The sequence below is a fragment of the Cyprinodon tularosa genome, unplaced genomic scaffold (genome assembly GCF_016077235.1).
Source record: "Cyprinodon tularosa strain WSP-4 unplaced genomic scaffold, ASM1607723v1 ctg1723, whole genome shotgun sequence".
In the NCBI taxonomy this organism is placed as follows: domain Eukaryota; kingdom Metazoa; phylum Chordata; class Actinopteri; order Cyprinodontiformes; family Cyprinodontidae; genus Cyprinodon; species Cyprinodon tularosa.
In genome coordinates this window covers 1-27,425 of record NW_024038553.1, presented here as the reverse complement: position 1 = coordinate 27,425, position 27,425 = coordinate 1, and the positions used below count along the sequence as shown (strand labels likewise).

Here is a 27,425-nt window from a genome sequence, read left to right as displayed (position 1 = left end):
AGTCTGCAGTCTTTCTCCCAATCAGCAAGCTGATTGTTTTCACATTATTTATCATTTTGCTTCTCCTTTTTATTATTTATTATCCCTAAAAAAGATTGCTAGTGGCAAGAATGGGAAAAAAAATAGATAAAGTCTCATTATGTGACACAAATCATTCTTACTGTCTCCTATTGATGTATCTAACAGTTAATGTGGCACCTAGAGGAAGAGCTACACAGTCTGCAGAACCTCTCTCTGCAGAAACGGATCCAAGCATGGCCATCGATTCTTACCGTAATCCGACAGAGCTGGAGAAAACCTGCGCCTCGGTTCCAATGCAGGACGACCCCTGGTGGCGTTTGGACCTGAGGAGCATCTATCACATAACGTCTGTGTCCATCACAGTCACACAATGCTGCCATGAGCAGCTGAATGGTGCAGAGATCCGTGTTGGACTCAGGGAAGACATAGGGAACCACAGGTGATCTGATCAGAAGCTTACCTGGAGAAAAATGAACACTTATCAGTCTTTTAACTCAGCTTCTCTACTGACATGCTTTCTTCAAGGTGTGCCGTCGTCTCCACTGCAGTGGGACGGTACAAATACGACTACCAGTGTGAATCCATGTTTGCACTTTTCGTCCATGTCGTTCTACCTGGTCAGCAGAGGAATTTGAGTGTTTGTGAAGTACAGGTTTATGGAAGCGTGTTCGGTGAGGGATTTTTCATTTTTACGTCACTTCGAAAGAAGAAAAGCAGACCATTATCTAGTTAAAACTGAGACCAAGTCAAGACCCAAAATGAGTCTCCTGAGTATAAATTCAAATGGTTTGAAGTCTTTTAAGACCAAATGATTTCAAGTTCCAGATTGTTAAGATGCACATCAGGGCTAGCAGCTACTTAATCTTAAATCAGAAAGGATAAAAGATAATTTCCACAAATTTGGAATCACATTAAACCGGAGATCGCCACACAACAGGATGCATAATTAAGACAGAGGGAACAGAGTTACACCTCAAGCAGTTTTATGTGTTTTCTATACTCATAGTCGACTTCATGTCACACTTAAATATCTACCATATCTAAGAGATCTCCTTGGTTCTTAATTTGATATATTCTAAATGAAACATGTATAATAGTTTAGGAGAAGAATAAAAAGAGAAAATTCTAATTGCAAAAGACAAAAAATCAACATTTCATTCCAGTTTGACGTCTTGAATCCCTTCCTGCCCTATTATGTATTTTTATTGAAGAAAAAATTCTAGGTCTAAGAATTACTGCTTAATTCTTTCTTTCAAAAGAAAACATGGCCTTGAAGGGCGTGGCGTATCAATCTTCGTCAGCACTGAAAGTGAACGGAAAAGCCAGCAGTGTCATCGATGGCCTTCAGCTGTCCACCTGCAGCGTGACTCAAAGAACCTGATCAGTGGGTGAAGGTGGACCTGCTGGCTCCACAGAACGTGACGGTGATCCAGCTCGCCTTCAGAGAAGACTGCTGCTATGAAGTGGAGGTCCATGTGGACAATACAAGGTTTGGGCTTCAAAAATCTGATTCCTTGTCCATTCAGAGAAAGGATCATCTCCAAAAAAAGTCAAAATAAAAAGCAGCATCATCTGCAAAAGTTTCTCATATTTTCAGATGACGGTATTATTTATCTAGCATTTGATTTAATAATGTTTATTGTCTACAGAAAACTTGCACAATCAGTGGCTGACTAAATACTTTTTGGCCCCACATGCGATAGAAAGAGATCAGTGTGTGCTATTTTTGATTCTTCTACATTTTATGCAAATATTACAATATCTCCCTTAGAGATCACTGCTTCTTAAACAAGCAAGACTTGGTTATAAATAAGAGTCTTTTTGTAATGTTGGAGGCTTAAAATGAAATGAAGGTTAAGCAAAAATTTAATCTGGAAGACTCTTATCATCTTCACCTGAACCACCTGTCCCTCATTCAGCTGCAGCCAGTCAACCTGCTCTGCACCTTCTCTGTAGCCAGATCCCCTTCATTTTTACTCCAGGCCCAGCTTTTCTCTCCCACACACAAGCAAACCTTCCACCACCTCAGCCCCATTCTCAGTCCCACTCACCCTCTGGCTTAAAGGGAAACACCTTTTTTTTTTTACATAGGGCCCTTGATTTTACGTGATTACATCATGTTCTACTCACCCATATTAGTTTTGTGTCATTTGGAGCTGTTCTGAAGATATTCTGTTAGGTTATATCCAAGTAACGTCTTCCTCCCTCAAAACTACAAAACTCCGCTTTGTTTTAAAAAAACATAAATATAAAAAATATAAACGGGGATGTCTTGGGGACAGTGATTCACCTACATGTTATGAATGCTGGCGTACCATAAAGAATAAACTATGAACAGTTTAGTTTGTGCCTTTAACTTGTTGCCCATAGGAAGACGTTACCTGGATATAACCTAACGGAATATCTTCAGAACAGCTCCAAGTTACACAAAACTAATATGGGTGAGTAGAACAGGATGTAATCATGTAAAATCAAGGGGCCAATGTAAAAAAAAATGGCGTTCCCCTTTAATTCACCATCAGTGTACGGGTCCTGGGAGGAAGACTATTCTAATCCTTTTCTAGGTTACTCATCCAACCGTATGTGGATTCACAGCATGGAAGCCTTCTGAAATAACTTATTTCATTTACGTCTTTATCTGCTTCTGTCTCCTTGAACCCCAGTCAGCCTCAGCAGATGGCCGCTCACTCTGAGCCTGGTTCTGTTGGAGGTTTCTTCCTATTAAAAGGGAGTTTTCCACTCCACTGTTACTACATGCATGCTTGGTGCGAGGGATTGCAGAGAGTCAATGAGTCCTCGCAATTAGCTGGTTTTCCTTAAAAAGAAATATTTTGAAGAATACGATTGGGTTACCTGTATAAAATAAATTAAATATTTTAAAATTGCATGTTTCTCTGTGTGAGTCTCTCTGGGTTGAAATTACCTCTGATCAGAATGGGAGTGTTTTTAGGTTTCTCCTCAAAATGTACAAGATTGAATATAGATAGTATTACATTTATTAGTATTCTAACTCAAGGTACAGATCTGTTGATATTTTATGATATAGATTGATATTTATTTATATTTCAAATATTTTTACATTGGTTTCTGTAACAGTGGAAAATTTAACCTTGTTTTTTTTTTTTTTTGTCTGGTTCAGATGTTTAGGAGTGTCAACTAGTTCTGGGTCCCTGATGACTTTAGACTGCGGTGGGACCGTTGGTCGTACTGTGACTGTTTTCCACCCAGAGGTACCACTGAGGCTGTGTGAGGTAGAGGTTGTTATGTGTAGTATCCAGGACAAGGTAGGCAAAGAACTTTTAACAGCTTTATTTAAGAACTCGTTCAGCAAACAGTAACATCAGGTCTTCTTCTTTTTCTATATCACTTCTTCTACTCCTCTTTTTATTCTCTACTCATACACCACCCAGGGGGAAGCATCAATGCGTTTGATAATTCCCTCCTTTAACAGCAAATCTAGTTCCTCCGACACTGCGTGTCGTACTGCAAGAATAACAGGTGCGCGCTGTTTGCCGCGCGGGGCGCGTGTGGTTATTTTTAGAAGCAGCTTGGCGTTTTTTTTCCTTGCGTTGAGTAGGTCCGCGCTGGGCAACGGTGTGAACAGCTGTAGCTCCACTGAGGAGTTTGGACGACTGAAGAGCGTGTTCCACATACACTGAACATTAACCTCATTTAACAGTTTTTATGTAATAAGTATAACTTTAGCTGAAATCAAAGTAGGTGGTTACTTAACTAAGCAACAAAACTAATCAAATATATTTAGCAACCCTGTACTTTAACAATTAGAGTTACTAAGAAACAGAATTACCAATGTAACCATTGAGAAATAAAATCCAAGTATTTGAACATTTTGTACCATGAGAATCAGTCCACCTGTACCCAAAACATGTAACACACTCATTTATGTATCCATTTACTTTTTTTTTTTTTAGCCTGTTTGAAAGTCCTTGAGCCACACTGGTTGAGCAGCAGTTCTAACACTTTTCCTTTGAACCAATAGGTCACTTTCCTCTGGTTCTGTTGTTTTACATGGAATACCTGCAGAGTATCGTGAAAGTCTGGCAGCATTCCACCTTTTATTGTCACTGAGTACATACGTACTTTCTCCAATCTGCTTTTCAACACACAGCGGTGGAGTAAATCTAGATGAGCCTTTGCGAACATGATGGGGTCTTTTTACCCTCACCATATCTCCAGGTTTGAATGTTGGTGTCTTGGCTCCACTGCGCTTGTCAGTGTATTGTTTAGACTTTTCTTGTTTCTGTTTAACTGTTTCTTGTACTGTAGTGCCAATCGTGCTTTTTTCTGAATCTGGAAAGACATTCACTTTTGTTTTCATCCTCCTGTTGTGCAGTAGTTCTGATTGAGATACTCCAGTTGTGTTATGTGGTGTTGCTCTGTAGTTCTGTAAGAAATCAGTCACTGTGGTTTTCCAGTCTTTCTGCATGTGTTCCGCGGTTAGTATTGTCTCCTTAAGAACTCTGTTCCATCTTTCAACAGCACTATTGCACTGTGGATGGTACACACTTGTACGAAGATGAGATATTCCCCTCTCTTTGAGAAAATCTGCAAAAGAGCTGGAAAGAAACTGTGGCCCATTATCAGTGACTATGTAATCAGGGTTCCCCTCTCTGCTGAAAATAGAACGCAGGAATGTGATAACAACATCAGTCGTTACAGCATGAGCAAATGCTACTTCTGGCCATTTACTGTAATAGTCCACTAATGTTATAGCGAATCTACATGAAGAAGCAGCAGTTTAGAAGGGACCCACAATGTCCAGAGCAACTTTCTCCCATGGTCTGTTCGGCAGTTCAATAGGTTGTAGAGGAGCAGGAGCAGTCTGAGCAGATTTGTCGTTCATTTGGCATGTCGTACATGTAGAAATAACTGACTGAACCATCTTGTCCATCTGGGGCCACCAGTAGAGATCACGAAGTCTTTGTTTTGTGCGTACAACGCCTTGATGTGTTTCATGTGCCAGGTGAATGACAGTAGCACGTAAAGCAACAGGAACAATGTATCGATGTTCATCTCTCATGACCAGATCCTGAGATGCAGAAAGCTCATTCCTGATGTGGAAGTATGGCATTAAGACAGGGTCCACATCCTTCTTGCATTTTGGCCAGCCTTTCTCTATCTGTCCACGGAGAAGTGTGAGTTCAGGGCATTGAGAGGAAGCAGAAGTGAACTCAGCAACAGACAGAGCTGACACCACGGCTGCAACCATGTCAGGTTCATCAATAAGGGTGGAGTTCATAGGAAGTGGTAGCCGTGACAAACAGTCTGCAGCCTGATTTTGTGATCCAGGCCTGTACTCCATATCATAGGTGAAGCACAGCAAACGCGCAGACCAGCGTGCGACCCTCATTCCAGCATGCCCAATGCCTTTAGTAGCAAGTAGTGTCGTCAGTGCTTGATGATCAGTCCTTAGCGTGAAACGTCGGCCCCAGAGATAAGACCTCCATTTTTCCACGGCCCACACACAAGCAAGAGCCTCCTTTTCAACTGTGGAGTATTTCCGTTCTGCAGAGGTCAGCGTACGAGATGCAAATGCTACAGTTCTTTCAACATCATCTGGGTGTATTTGGGTCAACACACCACCCAGGCCATAATCTGAAGCGTCTGTGGTGACAATGGTTGGGAGGGATGGGTCAAAAAGAGCCAGAACCGGACTGTTCAGTAAAAGATCCTTTAATTCCCTAAAGCTTTGATCAGCCCTTTCAGTCCATACGAAACCAGAGTCAGCAGTTTCTCTTAGCACAGCCCGCATTGGTTCCACTAATGTGGCAAAATTAGGGAGAAATTTGCTGTACCAGGAGATCAAACCAAGGAAGTAGCGCAGAGACTGTAGGTGGTGGTGGTGCATCACGTACAGCTGCACTATGAGCTGGATCAGGAAGGATGCCATCTTTGGAAATGATGTGACCAAGAAACTTGAGGCTGGACTGTCTAAATGCACATTTTTGCATGTTAAGTGTCAGGCCTGCCTCCGTAAGACGCTGGAGCACAGCATGCAGTCGTTTGTCATGTTATTGTAAGGAAGATCCTGAAACAATTACATCATCCAAGTAATTGTGCACACCAGGCAGTCCTTTAAGCACAGTTTCCATCATTTTTTGGAATGCAGATGGAGCAGAGGCCAACCCGTAGGGAACACGACAGTAACGGAAAAGCCCCTTGTGCGTAATAAAAGCTGTGAGATCCCTACTGTTCTCATGTAGCAGGAGCTGATGGTATGCAGATGCCAGGTCTATGGTGGAGAAAAAACTGGCACCCCTGAGCTCACTTAAAAGCTCATCCATGTGGGGCAAAGGGTGACTGTCAGCAACTATAGCTTTATTAGGTTCCCTTAAGTCAGTGGTTCCCAAAGATTTTCTTCTGGGCCCCCCTTTGGATTACAATAAAACTTCCACCCCCCCCCCCCACCCCCCCACACACACACACAAAAAAAATAAATAAAAGAAATTGTTTAACCAGATATAATAAACCTATACACATATTTTGTTTTCAAACTCCACTGAACTTTATTTCACACTTAAGGTTGCAACAAAACAAACTACACCTTTACAGTGGAACACTTTTGTGTAACAGTATTTTTTTCATAGTTTTATACTGTAGATTAGAAGAGGATTCTTTGTTGTCTGTGTTATTTTAAACATATTTCTTTTTTTTATTTGTAACAATATTTAACTTTGCTATCATCAATACATTAAAAAAGCCTCTGTGCAAAATGGAGTGAAAACATTGAACAGCTCCCTGAGAGTTTTTTTCTTTGTACTTTAATCCTCCCATCTTTTCAGTGGCTGCAGATCTTCTCAAATCTGCGTTGCAGTGTCACAACTGTCCATTATGCTCAGTCAAGCAAGCACTGTTTTTTTTTTTTTCTTCATTCATCCATACCGCTTCCCGCGCCCCCCCTGTAATGGCATTGCGCCCCCCCTAGGGGGCGCGCCCCACACTTTGGGAACCACTGCCTTAAGTCAACGCACAATCTTGGTCTGCCCTCTTTCCTCGTTGTGACCACAATAGGTGAAATCCAGGGGGAAGCATCAATGCGTTTGATAATTCCCTCCTTTAACAGCAAATCTAGTTCCTCCGACACTGCGTGTCGTACTGCAAGAATAACAGGTGCGCGCTGTTTGCCGCGCGGGGCGCGTGTGGTTATTTTTAGAAGCAGCTTGGCGTTTTTTTTCCTTGCGTTGAGTAGGTCCGCGCTGGGCAACGGTGTGAACAGCTGTAGCTCCACTGAGGAGTTTGGACGACTGAAGAGCGTGTTCCACTTGACATGCCAGCGTGACAGCGCTGTCCAGCGTTAAAGAGCCTTCCAGTAAAAGCCTGTTTCTCACCTCCGGTGCATACGCCTTCTCAATCAGCTGATCCCGCAGCATCTCGTCCTCCATGGTTTCATAAGCACATGGGATAGCCAACTCACGTAAAGCAGCCACGTATTGAGGCACAGTCTCATCTGCCCTCTGCGTTCTCTGTCGGAATTGGTGTCTCGCCTCGACAACGTTCACCTTCGGTGTAAACTGTAGTTCTGCCACATGGAAAACGGGACCGTAGGTTCTCCACTGCAGGGTAGGAACGGCGCAGGCATGGGTACAGACGTCATCGTCGCCAATTGTTATGTGTAGTATCCAGGACGAGGTAGGCAAAGAACTCTTAACAGCTTTATTTAAGAACTCGTTCAGCAAACAGTAACATCAGGTCTTCTTCTTTTTCTATATCACTTCTTCTACTCCTCTTTTTATTCTCTACTCATACACCACCTAGTGGTAGACACAACAGAGGTCTTCAGCACTCGGGCACATCCTGAAAACAAATTCCCACAGTGACCCCTTCCTTCTGGTAGCTGCATTTTTATAGTAATGGGAAAGTTTCTCGCATTTGCAGATGATGTTGTTATTTATGTCACTTTTGATTTTGTCTTTTATATTAACACCTTCATATTAATGACTGATCACTTCTAAATATGTTTATTTTAAAAAAAACATTTTTATACTGCTACCCACTAAAATACTTTGTGCATAATGTCTTAACAATTAGTTATAAACCAAGTGGTGATAGGAAGGTAATTATTATATTATTATTATATCCATATTAAATTCCATAGAGAATAGTTTTTAAGTGTTTTGGTGATGTATTGTTTACAGATTACAATATAAGTGAAAACATCACTACAACTTAGGTATTTTTCTAATTGACTGGTTTCTACCTGTAACTGAAAACCCAACTGCTATAAAAAATTAATTTAGTCTTTTTCAATCATAATGTCTTATTCAAGTAAAAGAAAAGGTTGTAACTCATAGAATTGTCCCCTGAAAGTTCTTATGTCTCAGGGCTTATAGCCAGTTATTATTTCTGAAATGATCCCTCTTTAAATAGCACCTTGAATAACACTTCTAATACTATACAACTCTCAAACTTAACATTTAACATGAATTAAATGTTAAGTGTCACATAAAATTGATATCCATCTGATGGGGTGTGAGATTATTTAATGTGCATCCCTACACAAGTGGCTCAGTGCTCTATCAAGCATGAAAAGAGTAGGTGTATCATTATTATCTAGATAGGCTGGCCTGTATCCTTCCATTCTTTTCTCCCCACCTTTTGATTAAGCAATATAGATGATTACTTTATCCTGTCAAAAGAGACAGAACAGGTCGGTGAATTGCTGAAGAACTGTAAGTCATGACCAGAACCCACTGAGGGCAGGATAAGTGCAGGTACTCGGGATAGGCACACTGGGAATAGTCTCGTGCAGGCAATGAGACGATCTGGTGGAAACTAACTGAGAGAGGCTGGCATTAAGAGGTAAAGTTCCTGATGAAACAACTTCCTTGTTAAATTGGGAACAGCAGGTGAAGCTGTTCACCCAATCAGCAGAGTAGAGCAGAGGAAATAGGAGACAGCTGAGGTTGTGCACAAATTGAGGATGACATCAGCGAAGCTGCAGACCTGGCTCTTCATCTCTGCTGGTAGATCCAGCTCCTCTGCTATCTTGGAGAGATCGTAGGCCAGGAGAGTGATGTTGTTATTAGCCGCAGTAAGCTGGCAGGCACACTAGTGGAACCAATCAGGAAACCCCATGGACAGCTGATGGTGTTTGGTGGGGGGACTGGCCTCCAGGTTAAAGGCGTGTAGGGGGACGCTGGCGGGCTCATCGCCAGATATGCCCTGACAGCAGGGTACTGAGGCTAGATCAGTTCCGGGCCGAAGCGAACCATCCCGCCAGATCACCTGATTGTGGCGGAGTTTTTGGCAATGACACAGTCAAATCTTTACAGTTCATGGCTCTCTGGATGATCGCTGGCAGCACCAGGAGGAGTGCGTCAACAGCCAAGAGCGGGTTGGTAGCCAATGGCTCCTCCTTTGCCACCATGCTCCACAGCTGGTGGCCATCATCGTTAAGGCGGGAATCATCTTTATCCTTAAAAAAAAAATGCTATTGCATTGTCCAGCGGGTAGCTGTCTGCCGTGGGAAAAGCCTCTTCAGCGGCCGCTGTGAAGCTAGCTACTCTGTGTTGCTTGTCCTCAAGCGAGAGCAGCTCACAGAAGGGGCAGGATGACTGAGGCGTCAGGGTGAGGCCTGCATGCCACGGACAGAACACTCGCAAATGGCATGGAGGTCAAACCCCATGAATGTAGCCCTTCTGGAAGGAGAGGCACAGACAGATGACTGTTGCTGCTGAAGTAAAAATGGGGGCTGAATGTCCGGTCTCACCGTCATTAATACTGTCAGAGTGGGATCCACACAGCAGGTGGGGATAGACTAAAGTTTTCAGTGCAGGCACGCAAAGGCATAAATCCACTAGGGAGAGCTTTAAAGGGTGAAACCTACCGTATATGAAATAGAACTGGATGGCATTAAATGGTTTAACCAATCAGAAACGGTTGAGCTATGTAAACAACTTTAAGTTTTGTCCTTTAGAGCTAAATCCAGATTCCCTAAATCATTTTTGCTTCTCTGCAGATTACTGTGCCTTTGATCACTGCGCCCGCAACTACATTGCCATTGATAAAGAGCCGATGACCTGGTTTCAAGCAAGAGCCTACTGCAGAGAGTTTTACACTGACCTGGCTTCAATGGACCATGCTCAAGACATGAACAGAGTTTTGGAAAAGATGAACGAGAACAACCTTCAGAGTATTTGGATTGGGTTGTATGCAGACAAATTTACCTGGAAATGGTCCCTCTCACATGATGGTTATTATGAAAACTTGAAAGACGAGTTCAGGAACTGGGCTCCTGATGAACCCAGTAGCTATACTGGCATCCCGCAGTGTGTTGGCATTCAAGATACTGGAGAATGGTTAGCTCTAGACTGTGGCCAACTTCACTACTTCCTATGTTATGACGGCAAGGATATGCGGAAATTTAGGAAATGCACCATGAACATATTTTGGCATGCACACAGATGATCATCCTATACTGTTGGGACCTTGACTCCAGGTGTTAGCTTAGAAACAATGCTGAATTATATAATCTTTATTTCTACTAAAACATGTCAAATGTCCTTTATAACCTAAGATATCCTGATCTTTTCAGCTGGGGGAGGCAACCTGTGTCCTAATTAATACTAAGTTACGTTTAATGACCTTTTTTTGATAGGCCTTCAAAATGTTCTGCTCTGTGAAAGATTTTTATTTTTTTTCTACAACCAGTTTGAAAAAGGCTAAGTATTTAGTTTTCATGTTTGAAATGCTCTCTCTGCATGTTGTAGGTTTATTTCAGGTGCTCCAGCTTAGCCTCGTGAGACCATCCTGATCTTGCGAGCTTTCAAGATTTCACTCGCTAATCAGTCTGGAGACTCTCCGTTGAAGAAAATTTGGAGCAGGACACCAAGCGAACGTCCAATTTCGTTGGCTTTGAGGCGGGCTGAGGTGTGACGCAACGAGAACAGTTCAGTCTAAAGAACATGGCGGCTTCAGCTGATGAAACTAGCGTTAGCATGGCTATCGAGCAAGTTTTATTGGAATTACAGAGTATTTATTCACTGAAAGAAGAGCAAAACAATTCAATTCAATTTTCAATTCAGTTTATTTATATAGCGCCAAATTCACAACACATGTCATCTCAAGGCACTTTACAGTTCAACCAGATCATACAGTCAAATTGATACAAAGTTTTCTATCTAAGGAAAACCAGTTGATTGCATTGACTCATTGACTCAAATACAATCCCCCACACTAAGCATGCTTGTAGCGACAGTGGAGAGGAAAAACTCCCTTTTAACAGGAAGAAACCTCCAGCAGAACCAGGCTCAGTGTGAGCGGCCATCTGCTGAGGCCGACTGGGGTTCAAGGAGACAGAAGCAGAGATACAAAAAGCAGCTGTAAAAGACGGCCCCGTCCAGGAAACACACAGCCAGGCAGACGAGCTCCAAGGCAGCTCCCATGCCAGAGGACGAAGAGAGCACATCCACTCAGTCACGGTCAGAGAAACAGGACCACACTGGAAAACAGGCCGATCTCCAACATCTATAAACAAGGGTGTTGATAGAAGCAGCACAGCTGATGTTTCTTTCCAGGATGACGTCACAGCCAAACAGGAACAGACGAGGCAAAGCTACTCTGAGGAAAAGCAGAGAGAGCAGAAGGTTAGAGATTGAACTAACAGATTCTGCAGAATAGGAGAACAGAGAGAGAATGAAGCAGAATGATGAAATGGGGGTCCCTATGTCCTCCAAAAGTCTAAGCCTATAGCAGCATAACTATAGAGATAGCTTAGGATAACCTGAGCCACCCTAACTATAAGCTTTATCAAAAAGGACAGTTTTAAGCCTAGCCTTAAAAGTAGACAGGGTGTCTGCCTCACGGACTAAAACTGGTAGTTGGTTCCACAGGAGAGGAGCCTGATAACTAAAAGATCTGCCTCCCATTCTACTTTTAGAAATTCTAGGAACCACTAGTAAACCTGCAGATTGAGAGCGAAGTGCTCTGTTAGGAACATAAGGAACAATCAGATCTCTGATATAAGATGGAGCTTGGCCATTTAAGGCTTTATATGTGAGAAGGAGGATTTTAAATTCTATTCTTGATTTAACAGGAAGCCAATGAAGAGAAGCCAGGATAGGCGAGATATGATCTCTCTTTTTAATTTTCATTAGAACTCTGGCTGCAGCATTTTGGATCAGCTGAAGGCTTTTAACTACAGTTTGTGGACTTCCTGATAGTAAAGAATTACAATAGTCCAGCCTTGAAGTAACAAATGCATGGACAAGTTTCTCAGCATCAAACCTAGACAGGATATTTCTAATTTTTGCAATGTTCCTCAGATGAAAGAAGGAAATTCTAGAAACCTCTTTGATATGGGATTTAAATGACAGGTCCTGATCAAAAATAACACCAAGATTTTTTACTTTATTATCTGAAATCAGTTTAATCCCATCCAAATGAAGTGACTGGCTAATCAGTTTCTTTTTCAGAGACTCTGGTCCAAAGACTATAACTTCTGTTTTGTCTGCATTCAGAAGCAGAAAATTAAGAGTCATCCAGGTTTTTATGTCTTCAAGACATCCCTGTAATCTATGTAATGGGTTAGCTTCATCTGGATTTATAGACAGATATAGCTGGGTATCATCAGCATAACAGTGGAAATTAATCCCATGCTGTCTAATAATTCTACCAATTGGGAGCATGTATAAAGTAAAGAGAATTGGTCCTAGCACTGATCCCTGTGGTACTCCACAGGTAACCTTTGAGCGTGTTGAAGATCTATCATTAACATGAACAAACTGAATTCGATCAGATAGATAAGATTTAAACCAGTCTAGTGCTGTTCCTTTAATTCCAACAAAATATTCAAGTCTTTCTAAAAGAATATTATGGTCAACTGTATCAAATGCAGCACTAAGATCCAACAGGACGAGCACAGATACAAGTCCATTATCTGAGGCCATGAGAATATCATTAGTGACTTTCACCAGAGCTGTTTCAGTGCTATGATGAGCTCTAAAGCCAGACTGAAACTCTTCAAAAAGTTCATTATGGTGGAAGTGATCGCAAACTTGTTTGGCAACTACTTTCTCAAGAATTTTGGATAAGAAAGGAAGATTGGATATAGGTCTATAATTGACCAAGTCATCTGGGTCAAGAGATGGTTTCTTAAGCAGAGGTTTAATTACAGCAACCTTAAAAGCTTTAGGTACATATCCCTGTAACAGAGATAGATTAATCACATCTAAAATGGAGGAGGAGATCAAAGGGAATACCTCCTTAAATAACCTGGTTGGAACTGGATCTAACATACAAGTTGAAGGCTTAGATGAAGACAATAATTTTGCTAATTCAGAGAGTTCAACTGGATCAAAGCAGTCTAAACCCGGTTCAGATTCCATGACTACCTCAGGTACAATCGCGGATAGAGGAGTGCTTATGATCTTATTTTTAATAAGATCAATCTTATTTATAAAGAATCCCATAAAATCATTGCTGCTAAGAGCAGGTGGAATGGACGGTTCAACAGAGCTATGGCTCTGGGTGAGTTTGGCAACTGTATTAAAAAGAAATCTAGGATTATTCTTATTCTCCTCTATTAATGAGGAGAAGTATGCTGCTCTTGCTTTACAAAGGGTCCTCTTATACAGCAGTAAACCATTTTTCCAGACTAGGAAGGACTCTCGCAGGCCTGCGGAGCGATATTTTCTCTCCAGCTTCCTAGCATTTTGCTTCAAAGTACGCAGCTCTGTATTAAGCCAAGGAGCAAGCTTTCTATTTTTAACGGTTTTCATTTTCAAAGGAGCTGCGTTGTCTAAGGCAATACGCAGAGAACTAGCAACCCCATCAACAAAATCATCAACCTGTGAAGGGGAATAAGCTAAGCTTTTGCACTCTGCAGCACTGCTCAGTGACACAGAGGAGAGAGAAAGTGAAGCAGATTCTTTAAAATGTATAACTGCACTATCTGATAAAGATCTACTAAAATTGAACCTTCTTTTGGGGGAGGAGAACTCTGTTAAAGTAATCCTGAAGGTTATTAGAAAGTGGTCAGAGAGGACAGGGTTGTGAGGAAATACTGTTATTTCTTCACATTCTATGCCGTATGTCAGCACAAGATCCAAAGTATGAAGATGAGAATGCGTGGGACTATTCACATTTTGAACAAAGCCAATAGTGTCTAAGATAGCATTAAAGGCTGCTCTTAAGCTATCGCCTTCAATGTCAGTATGGATGTTAAAATCTCCCACTATGATGACCCTGTCAGTATTTAATACCAAATCAGAAAGGAACTCTGAAAACTCATCTAAAAATTCAGAGTAAGGACCTGGTGGACGATACAAAGTTACAAAAAGAAGAGGTTTTCTTGCCTTGAAATTTGGATGAGGGAAATTAAGGGTTAAAAACACTGCTCTGGAGGCTTTTCTCAGAGGAAAATATGTTTTTGCTCTTCCCCGGACTGGTTTAGGCAAGAGTAGCCTGGATTGTGGTTGTGTTTTCGTTGTTGGTCTGTTAGTACGTCATATGCTTAGTTGATCTGATTGGTTTATTTGGCCCGTCTATCACCAACATAGGCCAATCAGCTAACCAGTATTTTCGCCCCTTCCCAAAATTACTTCAACGGAAGGTTTCCAGATGGATATGTGGAGCAAATCCATCTGGCGGAGTCAGGTTAGCTCCAGCTACCCCCACTGTCCATAAGCATTACTGTTTGGTTAATTAAAATGTATAAGATATGAGCGTGTGTGCATGGTAGTTTATCCTGTATGACTCTCTGTTGCATTGTGATAGAATGGAAACCTCTCACCTTATGTGATGGTCAGGGTCTAAATCATTGACCCAAGTTGTCAATTAGAGGATAAAAATGTTGTCATCATGTAATTTCTGACTAGTCATCTGTTAGACCAAGATTCTCCAACCCTGGTCCTCAAGATCTACTGTCCTGCAGGATTTAGATGCATCCCTGCTTCAACACAGAATCAAATGACTGAATGTCCTTTTCAGCATGCCATCAAGTTTGGCAAAGGCTTGGTAAAAAGCCATTGAGTTGATTCAGCTGTGTTGGAGAAGGGATGCATCTAAAACCTGCAGGACAGTAGATCATGAGGACCAGGGTTGGAGACCACTTTTTTAAGACATTTGGATAGTTTGTTTATGGTACAGTTCAATTAAAAGCCATACCTGTTGTATTTCCGCTACAAAGCGTTTAACGGTTAAAACAGCTCCACACTAAGCAGTGATACTAAAAGTGATGATCAAACAGTTTCTTTTGTGTCCACAGGGAGGGGTGGTGCATCTGGTGATAAAATTCTTGTGCAGAAAACAATGCAATGGGATGATGCTCAGTGGTACTGCCGTGAGAAACACACTGACCTGGTCACTGTGAGAACCTGGACTCAGAACGAGGAGATCTGCAGCTTGGTTCCAAGAGGGAAGGTGGTCTGGATTGGCCTTTTTGGAGACACCTGGAAGTGGTCCGATGGGAGGGAGAACGTGTTCAGATACTGGCAGCAGGGTCAACCTGACAGCTGGGGGAACCGCTCCACCTGTGCTCGTGTTGATGGTGGAACATGGAGAGCAGAGTCATGTGATACCAAAGCATCTGTTCTGTGTTACTGTGAGTTCATATTGTAGAGACTGAGAGGGAGGTCTTTATGCAAAAATAATAAAGACATTTGATTTTACTCAGTAATGAGTTTATATTAGAGATGGTAGTTCGGCTCAAATAATCCTAATACTGTTTACGATTCAATTTGTGTAAAACCATAGATGTTATATTACCTAACCTCCACTGGGTAAATATAGTAATCTAGTTTTAAAAGCAATATTTACCAATGAGGCTTCTGCTGCAAAACCCAAAAGATTCTCAAGGGGCTGGTTTTATTTCTAGAACTGGTTTAGATAAATATCACTATGAAATGTTTTTCAGATTACAAGAAGAAGTCTTTCCTGAAGATCAAAACTGCCTTTGATCTTTGTGACCCACACATCCAGCAACAGATCCAAAAGCAGGTGAGAAAGGAAATAAACCAACCAAACAATTTTAGCCATAAAAACAGCAAGAAATGCTTTATTCATATTGTGTGTGGATTTCTAATGAATGTTAAATATTTAATTCGTAGCTGGAGGCAAAGCTGGAGCGTAAAGGCATAACTTCTTTTAAGGTCAGCTGGAAGTCGTCTGGGAAAGTTTCAGAAAAGGGGAAAATGACACTGTAAGAATTCCTGTGATTCCAAAACTTCCTAAAGTCTGACCTAAAACCAAACCATCATAACAGAACTTATTAACTTAGAGAAATTAATCATTTCAGCTTAACTCTAGAAGTTTAATGACACATGAAACACATCAGATGTGTGAGTATTGAATAAAATATAAATATAAACACAGGAAAGTGCAGATCCTTCCTGCAGGCCTTTTAGCGGCCACTAGAAGGAGCCAGCTGATTCTTACCGTTGATCTCTATTTATTCAGCGGATATACACTATATTGCCAAAAGTATTTGCTCACCTGCCTTGACTCACATATGAGCTTAAGTGACATCCCGTTCCTAATCCATAGGGTTCAATATGACGTCGGTCCACCCTTTGCAGCTAGAACAGCTTCAACTCTTCTGGGAAGGCTGTCCACAAGGTTTAGGAGTGTGTTTATGGGAATTTTTGACCATTCTTCCAGAAGCGCATTTGTGAGGTCGCACACTGATGTTGGACGAGAAGGCCTGGCTCTCAGTCTCCGCTCTAATTCATCCCAAAGGTGTTCTATCGGGTTGAGGTCAGGACTCTGTGCAGGCCAGTCAAGTTCATCCACACCAGACTCTGTCATCCATGTCTTTATGGACCTTGCTTTGTGCACTGGTGCACAGTCATGTTGGAAGAGGAAGGGGCCAGCTCCAAACTGTTCCCACAAAGTTGGGAGCATGGAATTGTCCAAAATGTCTTGGTATGCTGAAGCATTCAGAGTTCCTTTCACTGGAACTAAGGGGCCAAGCCCAGCTCCTGAAAAACAACCCCACACCATAATCCCCCCTCCACCAAACTTTACACTTGGCACAATGCAGTCAGACAAGTACCGTTCTCCTGGCAACCGCCAAACCCAGACCCGTCCATCAGATTGCCAGATGGAGAAGCGCGATTCGTCACTCCAGAGAACGCGTCTCCACTGCTCTAGAGTCCAGTGGCGGCGTGCTTTACACCACCGCATCCGACGCTTTGCATTGCACTTGGTGATGTATGGCTTGGATGCAGCTGCTCGACCATGGAAACCCATTCCATGAAGCTCTCTGCGCACTGTTCTTGAGCTAATCTGAAGGCCACATGAAGTTTGGAGGTCTGTAGTGATTGACTCTGCAGAAAGTTGGCGACCTCTTCGCACTATGCGCGTCAGCATCCGCTGACCCCGCTCCGTCAGTTTACGTGGCCTACCACTTCGTGGCTGAGTTGCTGTCGTTCCCAAACACTTCCATTTTCTTATAATACAGCTGACAGTTGACTGTGGAATATTTAGGAGCGAGGAAATTTCACGACTGGATTTGTTGCACAGGTGGCATCCTATCACAGTTCCACGCTGGAATTCACTGAGCTCCTGAGAGCGACCCATTCTTTCACAAATGTTTGTAAAAACAGTCTGCATGCCTAGGTGCTTGAATTTATACACCTGTGGCCATGGAAGTGATTGGAACACCTGATTCCAATAATTTGGATGGGTGAGCAAATACTTTTGGCAATATAGTGTATATATATATATGCATTATCAGACATTTAAGATATAATTGCTGTAACAATGTAATGAATATATTTATATAGCATATCTGTGATATGCTCCATTAAAACATTAATTTTATTGTGATAGATTTGTATAACATGTCATATTGCATGATTTATTGACTTAATTGACTTTATACTGACACTGCAATGTGATGTACCTATGTTTTTTATTATGAGTTAAAGTAAACTACTTATGCTAAGTAACAGCAAGTGTGTGTAAAAGTGATGAATTTATATATATTTTAAAAGTCTTAAGTCCGGCTGAAAATGAGATCATCATCGTTTTTCGATGCTGTAGTGCACGTATTGTTAACATTGCAACCGGTCTAACTAGGGAGTACCAATATGGCGGCTTCACTTAAACCCCGTACTACCAAAGGGCAAACAACAATCCAGTGAATTAATAGAGATCAATGATTCTTACCTGATCATATCCAGACTTATGTTTTCTTTTTTCACACAAAAATGAAGTTGAATTTAAACACAGATTTTGTTTTTTATTGTGAAGATTATTTTGTTTCTTGAAATGTCTGCATCTAACATTCTCAGGTTTTAAAGTTATATAATAAATCATTTTGAAATTATATCAAAACACATGGTGTGCATTTCCAGATAATCTTTACCCTTTCCACCAGGTGTCTGCCACCAGTCGAAGGTGAAGCATGAGGAAGCAACCGGTGGAGGATTTCCAGCTGTTAACCTGCCGGCTGAAGGACCTGCAGCCACTTTAGTTTAGATTCATGATTGTATTTAGTCTTCACTTAGAGTTTAAGCATACATTAATTGGTGTGATGACTGACTGAGGCTTCTAGATGAGGTTTCTGTGGTGTAATTCTATCATAGGACTAACTTGAGTTCGAGATGAGGAAAGACAAAAGAAACATAAGCAGTCCTGCCATAAAACATTATTTAAAATTAACAATATTTTAAGGTTGTCTATGTATTACAGTTATCTAAGGAGTTTGCTTATTTAATCTAGATTATGTGTGATTCTGGTTTCTGCTTCCTAAATTATTAATCTTGGTGTGAAAATGTTTTGCTGACTGTGGTTGAAGCTACTTCTGCACTATAATGTAGCCGGTGAGACAATAAACATTTAAAATGCTTTGAAACTACGTTTTATTCCACATTTATTTAACCTTTTCATCCCAGTAAGAATTGATTTGGGGTGTTCAAAACCTTGGTGGCTTTAGGCCACAAAACATTTTTTATTCCATAGGTTAGTTTCTAAGTACTTTTAGAATAGAATAGAATGGAAAATCCCTTTATTGTCCCACAATGTGGAAATTGAGGTGTCAAAGCAGCAAAAAAATTAAAATAAAATAAAAATATAGCAAAAGTGGTCACAGAAATGTGGACCTTAAAATGTGTGTAAAAATAAATAAAATAAATAAATAATTATAAATTAAATAAACAAATAAAATACTGTACTGTAGTATTTTTTACAATATATAAATAATATTGAAATACTATAATATAATAAGTAAATTGGTTGTCAGCAGCAGTAATAACTAAATTTTACTTGTAGTTGAAAAAGATTTGATACTATCAGCAGAGATGGCAAAAGTACTCACTTTCCGTACTTGAGTAAAAGTACAGATACTTGTGTTAAAAAATACTCTGGTAAAAGTGGAAGTACTGATTAAACTTCTTTACTCAAGTAAAAGTAACAAAGTACAGGCTTGTAAATTTACTTAAAGTATAAAAGTAAAAGTAGAAACCACTTTTTTCATGCCGTTGCCTACATTTTAAATGGATGTCTGCCAATAGGACTAGATCTCTGTTGTGTTCATTTTCAATCATCTCGTCGTCCATGCTACTATGCTAACGCCACCGCCACCAAGCTGCAATGATTTGCCGCCAATGAATACCGCAGAATCTGTCGATTCATCTTGTAGTGGTGCGTCAAATGCAACGTAGATTCCCATCCAATTAGATTGAATTTGGTATTGATGACGTGAAAAATATTAACGGTAACTCCATTGAAATGACTCAAAACTAAAGTAACGAGCCAATTTTTTAAAATGTAAGGAGTAGAAAGTACAGATATTTGTGTAAAAATGTAAGGAGTAGAAGTAAAAAGTCGCCATGAAAATAAGTAGTAAAGTAAATTAAAAATATCAGAAAAATCTACTTGAGTACAGTAACGAAGTATTTGTACTTCGTTACTTCCCATCTCTGACTATCAGTATCTAAATTATTACTGAAGTACTACTATGGAGTAACTCACCCACAGGTAAACAAGGACTTTTAAAAGATAATGAAAGACGTGCCTCACTTTTCTGCCTTGGTTGGGTTTAAATAAATGCACAATATTGTGGGTTAAACTGAAATGGTTTACAATCATTTTATTTTGTTTTAAATATTTTATTATTAGTTTAGGATGAAAAGAAGAGTTTAGGATGGTAAAATAGTTTTTAGCTGAATCAGATAAGTATACATTTAGCAAAACAGCAACCAAGTCATCTAATCTTTATTGCCTTCTGACAATGTATTAAATTAGTAGGCTATAAGCTTTAGCAACTTTTAATAGAAATCTCCTCACCCTGTTTCTAAGGAGTTTGGAGGAGTGATGCTGTCAGTTGGATAGATTCTAAGAATAGATCGGTTGGATAAACAACAGAGCTAGTTGGTTAAAGCTAGTTCGGTTAAACATTTTGGGGGTTCATGGTTCAAGACCCACTTCAGACATTTGAAAGTCTGCGATAATTTTCTTTTGGGCTGATGTGACTAATTTGTTTCGGTTTGCCCTAGTACACATATAGATTAAAACCACTGAAAATTAGATTGGTTGGTTTGACCAAAAGATTTACACAAACATCGTACAAGGTTTTACTATACAACCCAATCATTAACAATTTCAAAATAAGTTATATGGACAAAAAAATTGCTAAGAATTAGATTCTATTACTAACTAGTTCTGCTTTCCACCAGTAGGTGGTGACATGTTCACATGAGGCTTCATGAACTGTGGGGATTGATGTAGGTTTAATCTCACCATCACTAGTTTTTAAACCAATCTATGCTGACAGAAGGGCAATCAAATACAAGTGGGTATAAATGCTGGTTAAGGAGTAAAATAAAATGATATAGGGATGGAGGACACCTTAGAGCAGCTGATTGAAATGAGCCAGTGTTGTCCAGTATTGACTGTTTGCATTGATGGCTGATCATAGCTCTTTAGATGAGGTGTGTGGCTCTGAAAAGAGCCGTTGGGTTTGCGGTGATGGAGCAGAGAGCTTTACTTGGAGCTGGTGTACTTGGTGACAGCCTTGGTGCCCTCAGACACAGCGTGCTTGGCCAGCTCACCGGGCAGCAGGAGGCGCACAGCGGTCTGGATCTCCCTGGAGGTGATGGTGGAGCGCTTGTTGTAGTGAGCCAGGCGGGAGGACTCGGAGGCGATGCGCTCAAAGATGTCGTTGACGAACGAGTTCATGATGCTCATGGCCTTGGAGGAGATGCCGGTGTCAGGATGGACCTGCTTCAGCACCTTGTACACGTAGATGGCGTAGCTCTCCTTCCTGCTCCTCTTCCTCTTCTTGCCTCCTTTAGCGGCGCTCTTGGTCACGGCTTTCTTGGAGCCCTTCTTAGGGGCGGACTTGGCGGGTTCAGGCATGTTGATCCACTCGAGTTGAAGCAACGAATGAGCTGCCGGGGAGGACAAGCTGTTCTTATACAGCAGCCATGGAGAAAGAGCTACAGCAGCACTTGGCTGTGATTGGATGATCCGCTCAGTCTGGGTGGAGCTGGAGAACAAACCACGTGACTTTTTCAAACGTTGCGCTCAGTGGGACAATAGAGGGAAAGAAAGGCGGGAAACACCCAGGACAGAATAATGCTCTATATATTTTACTATTTTAACGGGATATTGCTGATGATCTGATCCTCTGATATAATGTAAAGCAGTCATAATTATCTTCTATTACAATGTTAATTGTTTCTCCCTCATAACAGCCTCACAGATATTTTCTAAGGTTAATAAAAATCATGCTGAATCATGTTGGATCTGGTTCAGGACCTGCAATATTGTTTTTATTCTCCTTTGTTTATTTGATCAAACTAACTGGTTAATTTAAGTGATGCATTAAACCATAGTTAAACAGTTATTTAATGTGTTGCATTTAAAATTATTTCTCAATCCCAAGTTATTTCAGTTTAGAATACCTTTGATATCAAAAATATACGTTTTATAATGTGAAAGAGGAACTTTTCAGTTTTTCCCTCCAATTTTCTTAGACCCTCCTGCATCCCCTTTGATAATCACTGGTCTGCAGCAGTCAGATCTTAAGGCCTGGATGCTTGACTCCAAAAACAATGGAGTCATTTTCAAATATTGTGCTTTAGTCACTCTTCCTCTCCTGCTCTGCTAACCTACAAAGCTAGTTGATGAAAGAGTGTTGATCAACACTAACCCGCAGGGAAGGAGATGTCCTATTATGCTCACTAAATCAATGATTTAATATAACTACATTCTGACAGATAAAAATCAATATGTAATGTAGTGATCAAGGCAGCATGGAGAGTTTCAGCTCTTAAAGCGGAGTGTGTGGCTCTTAAAAGAGCCGTTGTGAGGCTGTGTCCAGCAGCAGCAGCGGCTTGGTGGCTTTACTTGGCCTTAGCGGCCTTCTCGGTCTTCTTGGGCAGCAGCACCGCCTGGATGTTGGGCAGCACGCCGCCCTGAGTGATGGTGACTCCGCCCAGCAGCTTGTTAAGCTCCTCGTCGTTGCGGACAGCCAGCTGCAGGTGACGGGGGATGATGCGGGTCTTCTTGTTGTCGCGGGCAGCGTTTCCAGCCAGCTCCAGGATCTCAGCGGTCAGATACTCCAGCACAGCAGCCAGGTAGACGGGGGCTCCGGCACCGACTCTCCCCCCATAGTTGCCTTTGCGCAGCAGCCTGTGAACACGGCCCACTGGGAACTGGAGCCCGGCTCTGGAGGAGCGGCTCTTGGCCTTAGCTCTGGCTTTTCCTCCGGTCTTTCCGCGGCCGCTCATTGTTACAGATGCTTTCTAGAGACACGTTACTAGAAAATGCTCCAGCAAGAACCCTGAGCTTCTTTATATCCCTGCAGAGAGCGGCAAACTGCTGCTGACAACCAATCAGAGAAGCTTCCAGCAGAGGCGGACTTTTTCAAAGCAGCTTCCTCCAATCAGCAGCGAGCATTCAGCGGTGAGCTGCATACTCCTCCTTTAAATCCCTCTGGTTTATGTTAAAATTAAAGATTAATTAAATTGACCAGCAAATGTCATTTTCAATACCCCTGTTAGAAAAGACGTTACTTATTTCGGACTTTTAATCTCTAAAGACCAGAAGTTAAGATGCCCCTCTAATATTACACCAGATCTACTAGTGGTTTCTAGAATTTCTAAAAGTAGAATGGGAGGCAGATGTTTTAGTTATCAGGCTCCTCTCCTGAGGAACCAACAGCCAGTTTTACTCAGTGAGGCAGGAACCCTGTCTATTTTTAAGGGTAGGCTTCAAACTTTCCTTTTTGATAAAGCTTATAGTTAGAGAGGCTCGAGTCGTAAAATGTATGAAGTATTTTCTCCTTCTGGTTAGCCGCATGATTGGCAATTGCTGTATTGCGCCTTTTACTTTGACTTAAAATAAAATGGCGCAATACTCTAAAAGCTAAACTAATCTGAGGATATGGAATATATTCATTGGTTTAAACATTTCTTTACAAGGTAAGTTAGTATACATTTTTTTAAGTTATTTGCTTTGTCTGAAAAAAGTAAGTTTGATTCCAGGGTGCTAGTGGGGGATGAATAAGTGCTCTTTTGATGAAGTTAAATCTTGCATTTATTGTCAAATATATCATAAACAAAGGACCAGAATATTTTTAGTCCAACCAATATCTGACTTTTTCCAATGCAGCTGAGAACTGTGTTTATCTCTTTTAAACTTTGAGATAATGGTGTAGATGGTGATGCAATTGGTTTTGGCCTCACTGAGAGCATGATCGCAGTATTTTTTGAAGGATCTTTCAAGAAGAGACTGAAATTTAATGATTTCTTGTCCAAGCAATAAGAGTCAGTGATATCAATCACTTTAGAACCTGTGTATCCAGAAGTATGGCAGCAAGCTGCTTGTTCAGCATCATCCAGGTAAATATATGGAAGTTCAGTTGTTCTATCTATGGAAGAGGATTAGGGCCACTGAAAAAATAAAAAAAAGTGAACTGATTTTTAAATATATTTCAGTTTAATATGGGAAAAAAAGTCAGAATTGCGACTTTTATCTCAGAATTCCGAATTTAATCTCACAATTCTGACTTTAATCTCAGAATTGTGGATCTTAATGTAGATGGGCACCATAAAGGAAGAGATGTGGGAGCACTCAGATTCACTGACAAATATGCGAGTTGTCTGGGAGGGCCAGTAACACATTGATGCAAAATAACAGAATTAATTTTTTACATGCACCAAGCTTCCCCGGTGATGCTATTTCCTTAATGGAGGAGCAAAAGGTGATTAAAACAAGAGAGCTAGTTTAGTCTCTAAAACAGATATGGCTACAGCTTGATGCTAACATGTTTGTTAGCTGTCAGAATTTAGAGATTAAAGTCGGAATTCTGAGATTAAAGTCAGAATTCTGACTTTTTTCTCATAATATACCTAATATTTAAAAATCCTGTTTTTTCAGTGGCCCTAATTTCTGTACCTATCTGTCCAAAGAAACTAAATCAAATTCATTTTCTCACCAAAGTTATTAAGCATGAAACATTAAGGAGACAGTCTGTAAATGCCAAATATTGCAAATGCATAATTTATATATACGTTATAACTTTTCAATTTGTTACATTTAACAAGCAATAAAAAAAAAAAATCAGTATTTAACTTCCAACCAATAAATAAAGGTTTTATTTTATTTTATTTTTTGTTTGGGTCAATTTGAAAGTGTGCATGGAAAGAGTGTGGTAACTCCATTTTTATCTTTACCTGGTGAACTGCAGGATGCCTCGGCCCTTAATCAGAATCTTTATAATGTGAATTTGATTAAGTGTTTCAACATGTCTCTCAATTAACAATCAACACCGTAATGTATAAAATCAGAGATGTTTTCATCATAGATTTTCTGCATTCAGAGGCTGTGCCACTATTTTGGCAAATTAAATACATCCTCAAAATTGACACCATGTGGATTCTTTGAGGCAAAATGAAGACTCCCCTATCATTTGACCGCCACTTTCATGCATACAGAGTAAAGGTGGATGCAGAATGGACTTTACTGCAAAGAGAATGTGGATATGAAATGGACTTTCAGCCAAATGACACACACTCTGTTGATGACATTTTGTATGTTACAGTGTGACATTGAATTTTTCAGATGAAAAGAAAACTTGAAATATTAAAATACAAAATAAAGCTTAATGTTGTACATCACCTCAGATGTGTAAGTGTGGTGGTTTGATAAAATAAAAGTAAATTAAATTATTGTTTTTCTTTATTATTTATATTTTGCTTTTCCAAAAGAGCACAAGATTATCACCAAAGGTACAATTCTAAACCTATGAGGTACACTCTATAGTGGTATATAGAAGTACCCACTGTTGAGGATAACACCCCAGTGAAGCCTTTGTATCCTTAAAGGTACAATTAGGTACTTTATTCTGAAAGTGCATCTATAGTTATCCTGCTATAGCTAACACCATAGGTAGCTATAGCAGCTTCTTCCAGTTAAAAGGGAGTTTTTCCTCTCTACTGTCGCTACAAGCATGCTTAGTGTGAGGGATTACATTCAAGTCAATGAGTTGATGACATCAACTGGTTTTCCTTAGAAAACTTTGAATCAATTTGACTTAATGATCTGATGAACTGTAAAGATCCTAAGTAACAACAAATGTAGTCATTTAGTGAAAAACTGTTTTGATAACAGCTGAGTGATTGCACAACACTCCTACATCAAGTCTGTAGCATTCATAAAATGTTTGTTCCTAAGAGAAATTTAGAAACTGGTAAAATGATGAATGCGTAATTTTCATCTAAATAAAGGACGAGACCGCTTCTTCCATAAGGCCAGTTACACAAATTCCTAAAAAGATTTCATCTAAAAAGCAAGGAGTGAAGATAGTTGACAAACAAATATCTAGCGCAGTGTTATAGGAAAAAAAAAAGGATTTAACTATACAGTCCAGTTAAATAATGATCTATGGTAATTCATTCAGTTTGCCATTTGGACCCTCAAAGTTCGATGTTCTGTCCTTTTCTGCACTAGACAAAGTTTTCTAACTTAAAGTTTAAAGAGCAGTGAAAGTCTCCACTTAGAGTTAATTTAAATAGGTTACAGTGAAAGAAAACGGTAAAATAAAAAAATAAAAACATCAAGTCTACAGGTGCTGGTCATAAAATTAGAATATCATGAAAAAGTAGATTGATTTCAGTAATTCCATTTAAAAAGTGAAACTTGTATATTATATTCATACATTACATACAAACTCATATATTTCAGATGTTTATTTTGTTTAATTTTGATGATTACAAATGACAACAAATGAAAATCTCAAATTCATCATATCAGAAAATTAGAATATTGTGAAAAGGTTCAAAATTGATGGCCCCTGGTGCCACACTCTAATCAGCTAATTAACTCAAACCACCTGCAAAAGCCTTTAAATGGTCTTTCAGTCTAGTTCTATAGGCTACACAATCATGGGGAAGACTGCTGACTTGACAGTTGTCCAAAAGACGACCATCGACACCTTGCACAAGGAGGGCAAGACACAAAAGGTCATCGCTAAAGAGGCTGGCTGTTCACAGAGCTCAGTGTCCAAGCACATTAATAGAGAGGCGAAGGGAAGGAAAAGATGTGGTCGAAAAAAGTGTACAAGCAAGAGAGATAACCGCACCCTGGAGAGGATTGTGAAACAAAACCCATTCAAAAATGTGGGGGAGATTCACAAAGAGTGGACTGCAGCTGGAGTGAGTGCTTCAAGAACCACCACACACAGACGTATGAAAGACATGGGTTTCTGCTGTCGCATTCCTTGTGTCAAGCCACTCTTGAACCACAGACAGCGTCAGAAGCGTCTTGCCTGGGCTAAAGAGAAACAGGACTGGACTGCTGGTGAGTGGCCCAAAGTCATGTTCTCTGATGAAAGTAAATTTTGCATTTCCTTTGGAAATCAAGGTCCCAGAGTCTGGAGGAAAAGAAGAGAGGCACTTCATCCACGTTGCTTGAAGTCCAGTGTAAAGTTTCCACAGTCAGTGATGGTTTGGGGTGCCCCTGTCATCTGCTGGGGTTGGTCCATTGTGTTTTTCCCGAGGTCCAGGGTCAACGCAGCCCCTACCAGGAAGTTTTAGAGCACTTCATGCTTCCTGCAGCTGACCAACTTTTTGGAGATGCAGATTTCATTTTCCAACAGGAAATTGGCACCTGCACACAGTGCCAAAGCTACCAGTACTGGTTGAAGGACCATGGTATCCTGTTCTTAATTGGCCAGCAAAACTCTCCTGACCTTAACCCCCATAGAAAATCTATGGGGTATTGTGAAGAAGAAGATGCAATTTCACCAGACCCAAAAAATTCAGAAGAGCTAAAAGCCACTATTTTGAGCAACCTGGGCTATCATAACAACCTGAGCAGTGCCACAGACTGATCGACTCCATGCCACGCCGCATTGCTGCAGTAATACAGGCCAAAAGGGGGCCCAACTAAAATTTCTGAGTGCTGTACATGCTCAACTTTTATGTTTTTTTTTC

The 27,425-nt window shown here is 40.6% G+C and overlaps 2 protein-coding genes and 1 long non-coding RNA gene across 3 annotated transcripts; 1 reads left to right on the top strand and 2 right to left on the bottom strand.

Annotated features, from left to right (window-relative positions):
- The first annotated feature begins 15,941 nt into the window (after nucleotides 1-15,941).
- On the top strand, nucleotides 15,942-18,703 carry LOC119781220. The gene is made up of 3 exons (XR_005280506.1): nucleotides 15,942-15,978; nucleotides 16,089-16,180; nucleotides 18,362-18,703. It is a non-coding gene; the product is annotated as an uncharacterized LOC119781220 (long non-coding RNA).
- A 1,925-nt stretch (nucleotides 18,704-20,628) lies between these two features.
- Nucleotides 20,629-21,369, bottom strand: LOC119781222 (histone H2B-like). Its single transcript, XM_038281617.1, has one exon. The coding sequence runs from the start codon at nucleotides 21,340-21,342 to the stop codon at nucleotides 20,968-20,970; it is 375 nt and encodes a 124-aa protein (XP_038137545.1). The 5' UTR covers nucleotides 21,343-21,369; the 3' UTR covers nucleotides 20,629-20,967.
- Nucleotides 21,370-22,225: 856 nt separating this feature from the next.
- LOC119781221 (histone H2A-like) lies at nucleotides 22,226-22,768 on the bottom strand. The gene has a single exon (XM_038281616.1). It carries the CDS (start codon nucleotides 22,716-22,718, stop codon nucleotides 22,332-22,334), a length of 387 nt encoding a protein of 128 aa, XP_038137544.1. The 5' UTR covers nucleotides 22,719-22,768; the 3' UTR covers nucleotides 22,226-22,331.
- Nucleotides 22,769-27,425: the final 4,657 nt, after the last annotated feature.

What these genes read in the sequence shown, in the direction of transcription:
- LOC119781221 (XM_038281616.1), bottom strand. Translation starts at nt 22,718, where the DNA reads ATGAGCGGCCGCGGAAAGACCGGAGGAAAAGCCAGAGCTAAGGCCAAG.
- LOC119781222 (XM_038281617.1), bottom strand. Translation starts at nt 21,342, where the DNA reads ATGCCTGAACCCGCCAAGTCCGCCCCTAAGAAGGGCTCCAAGAAAGCC.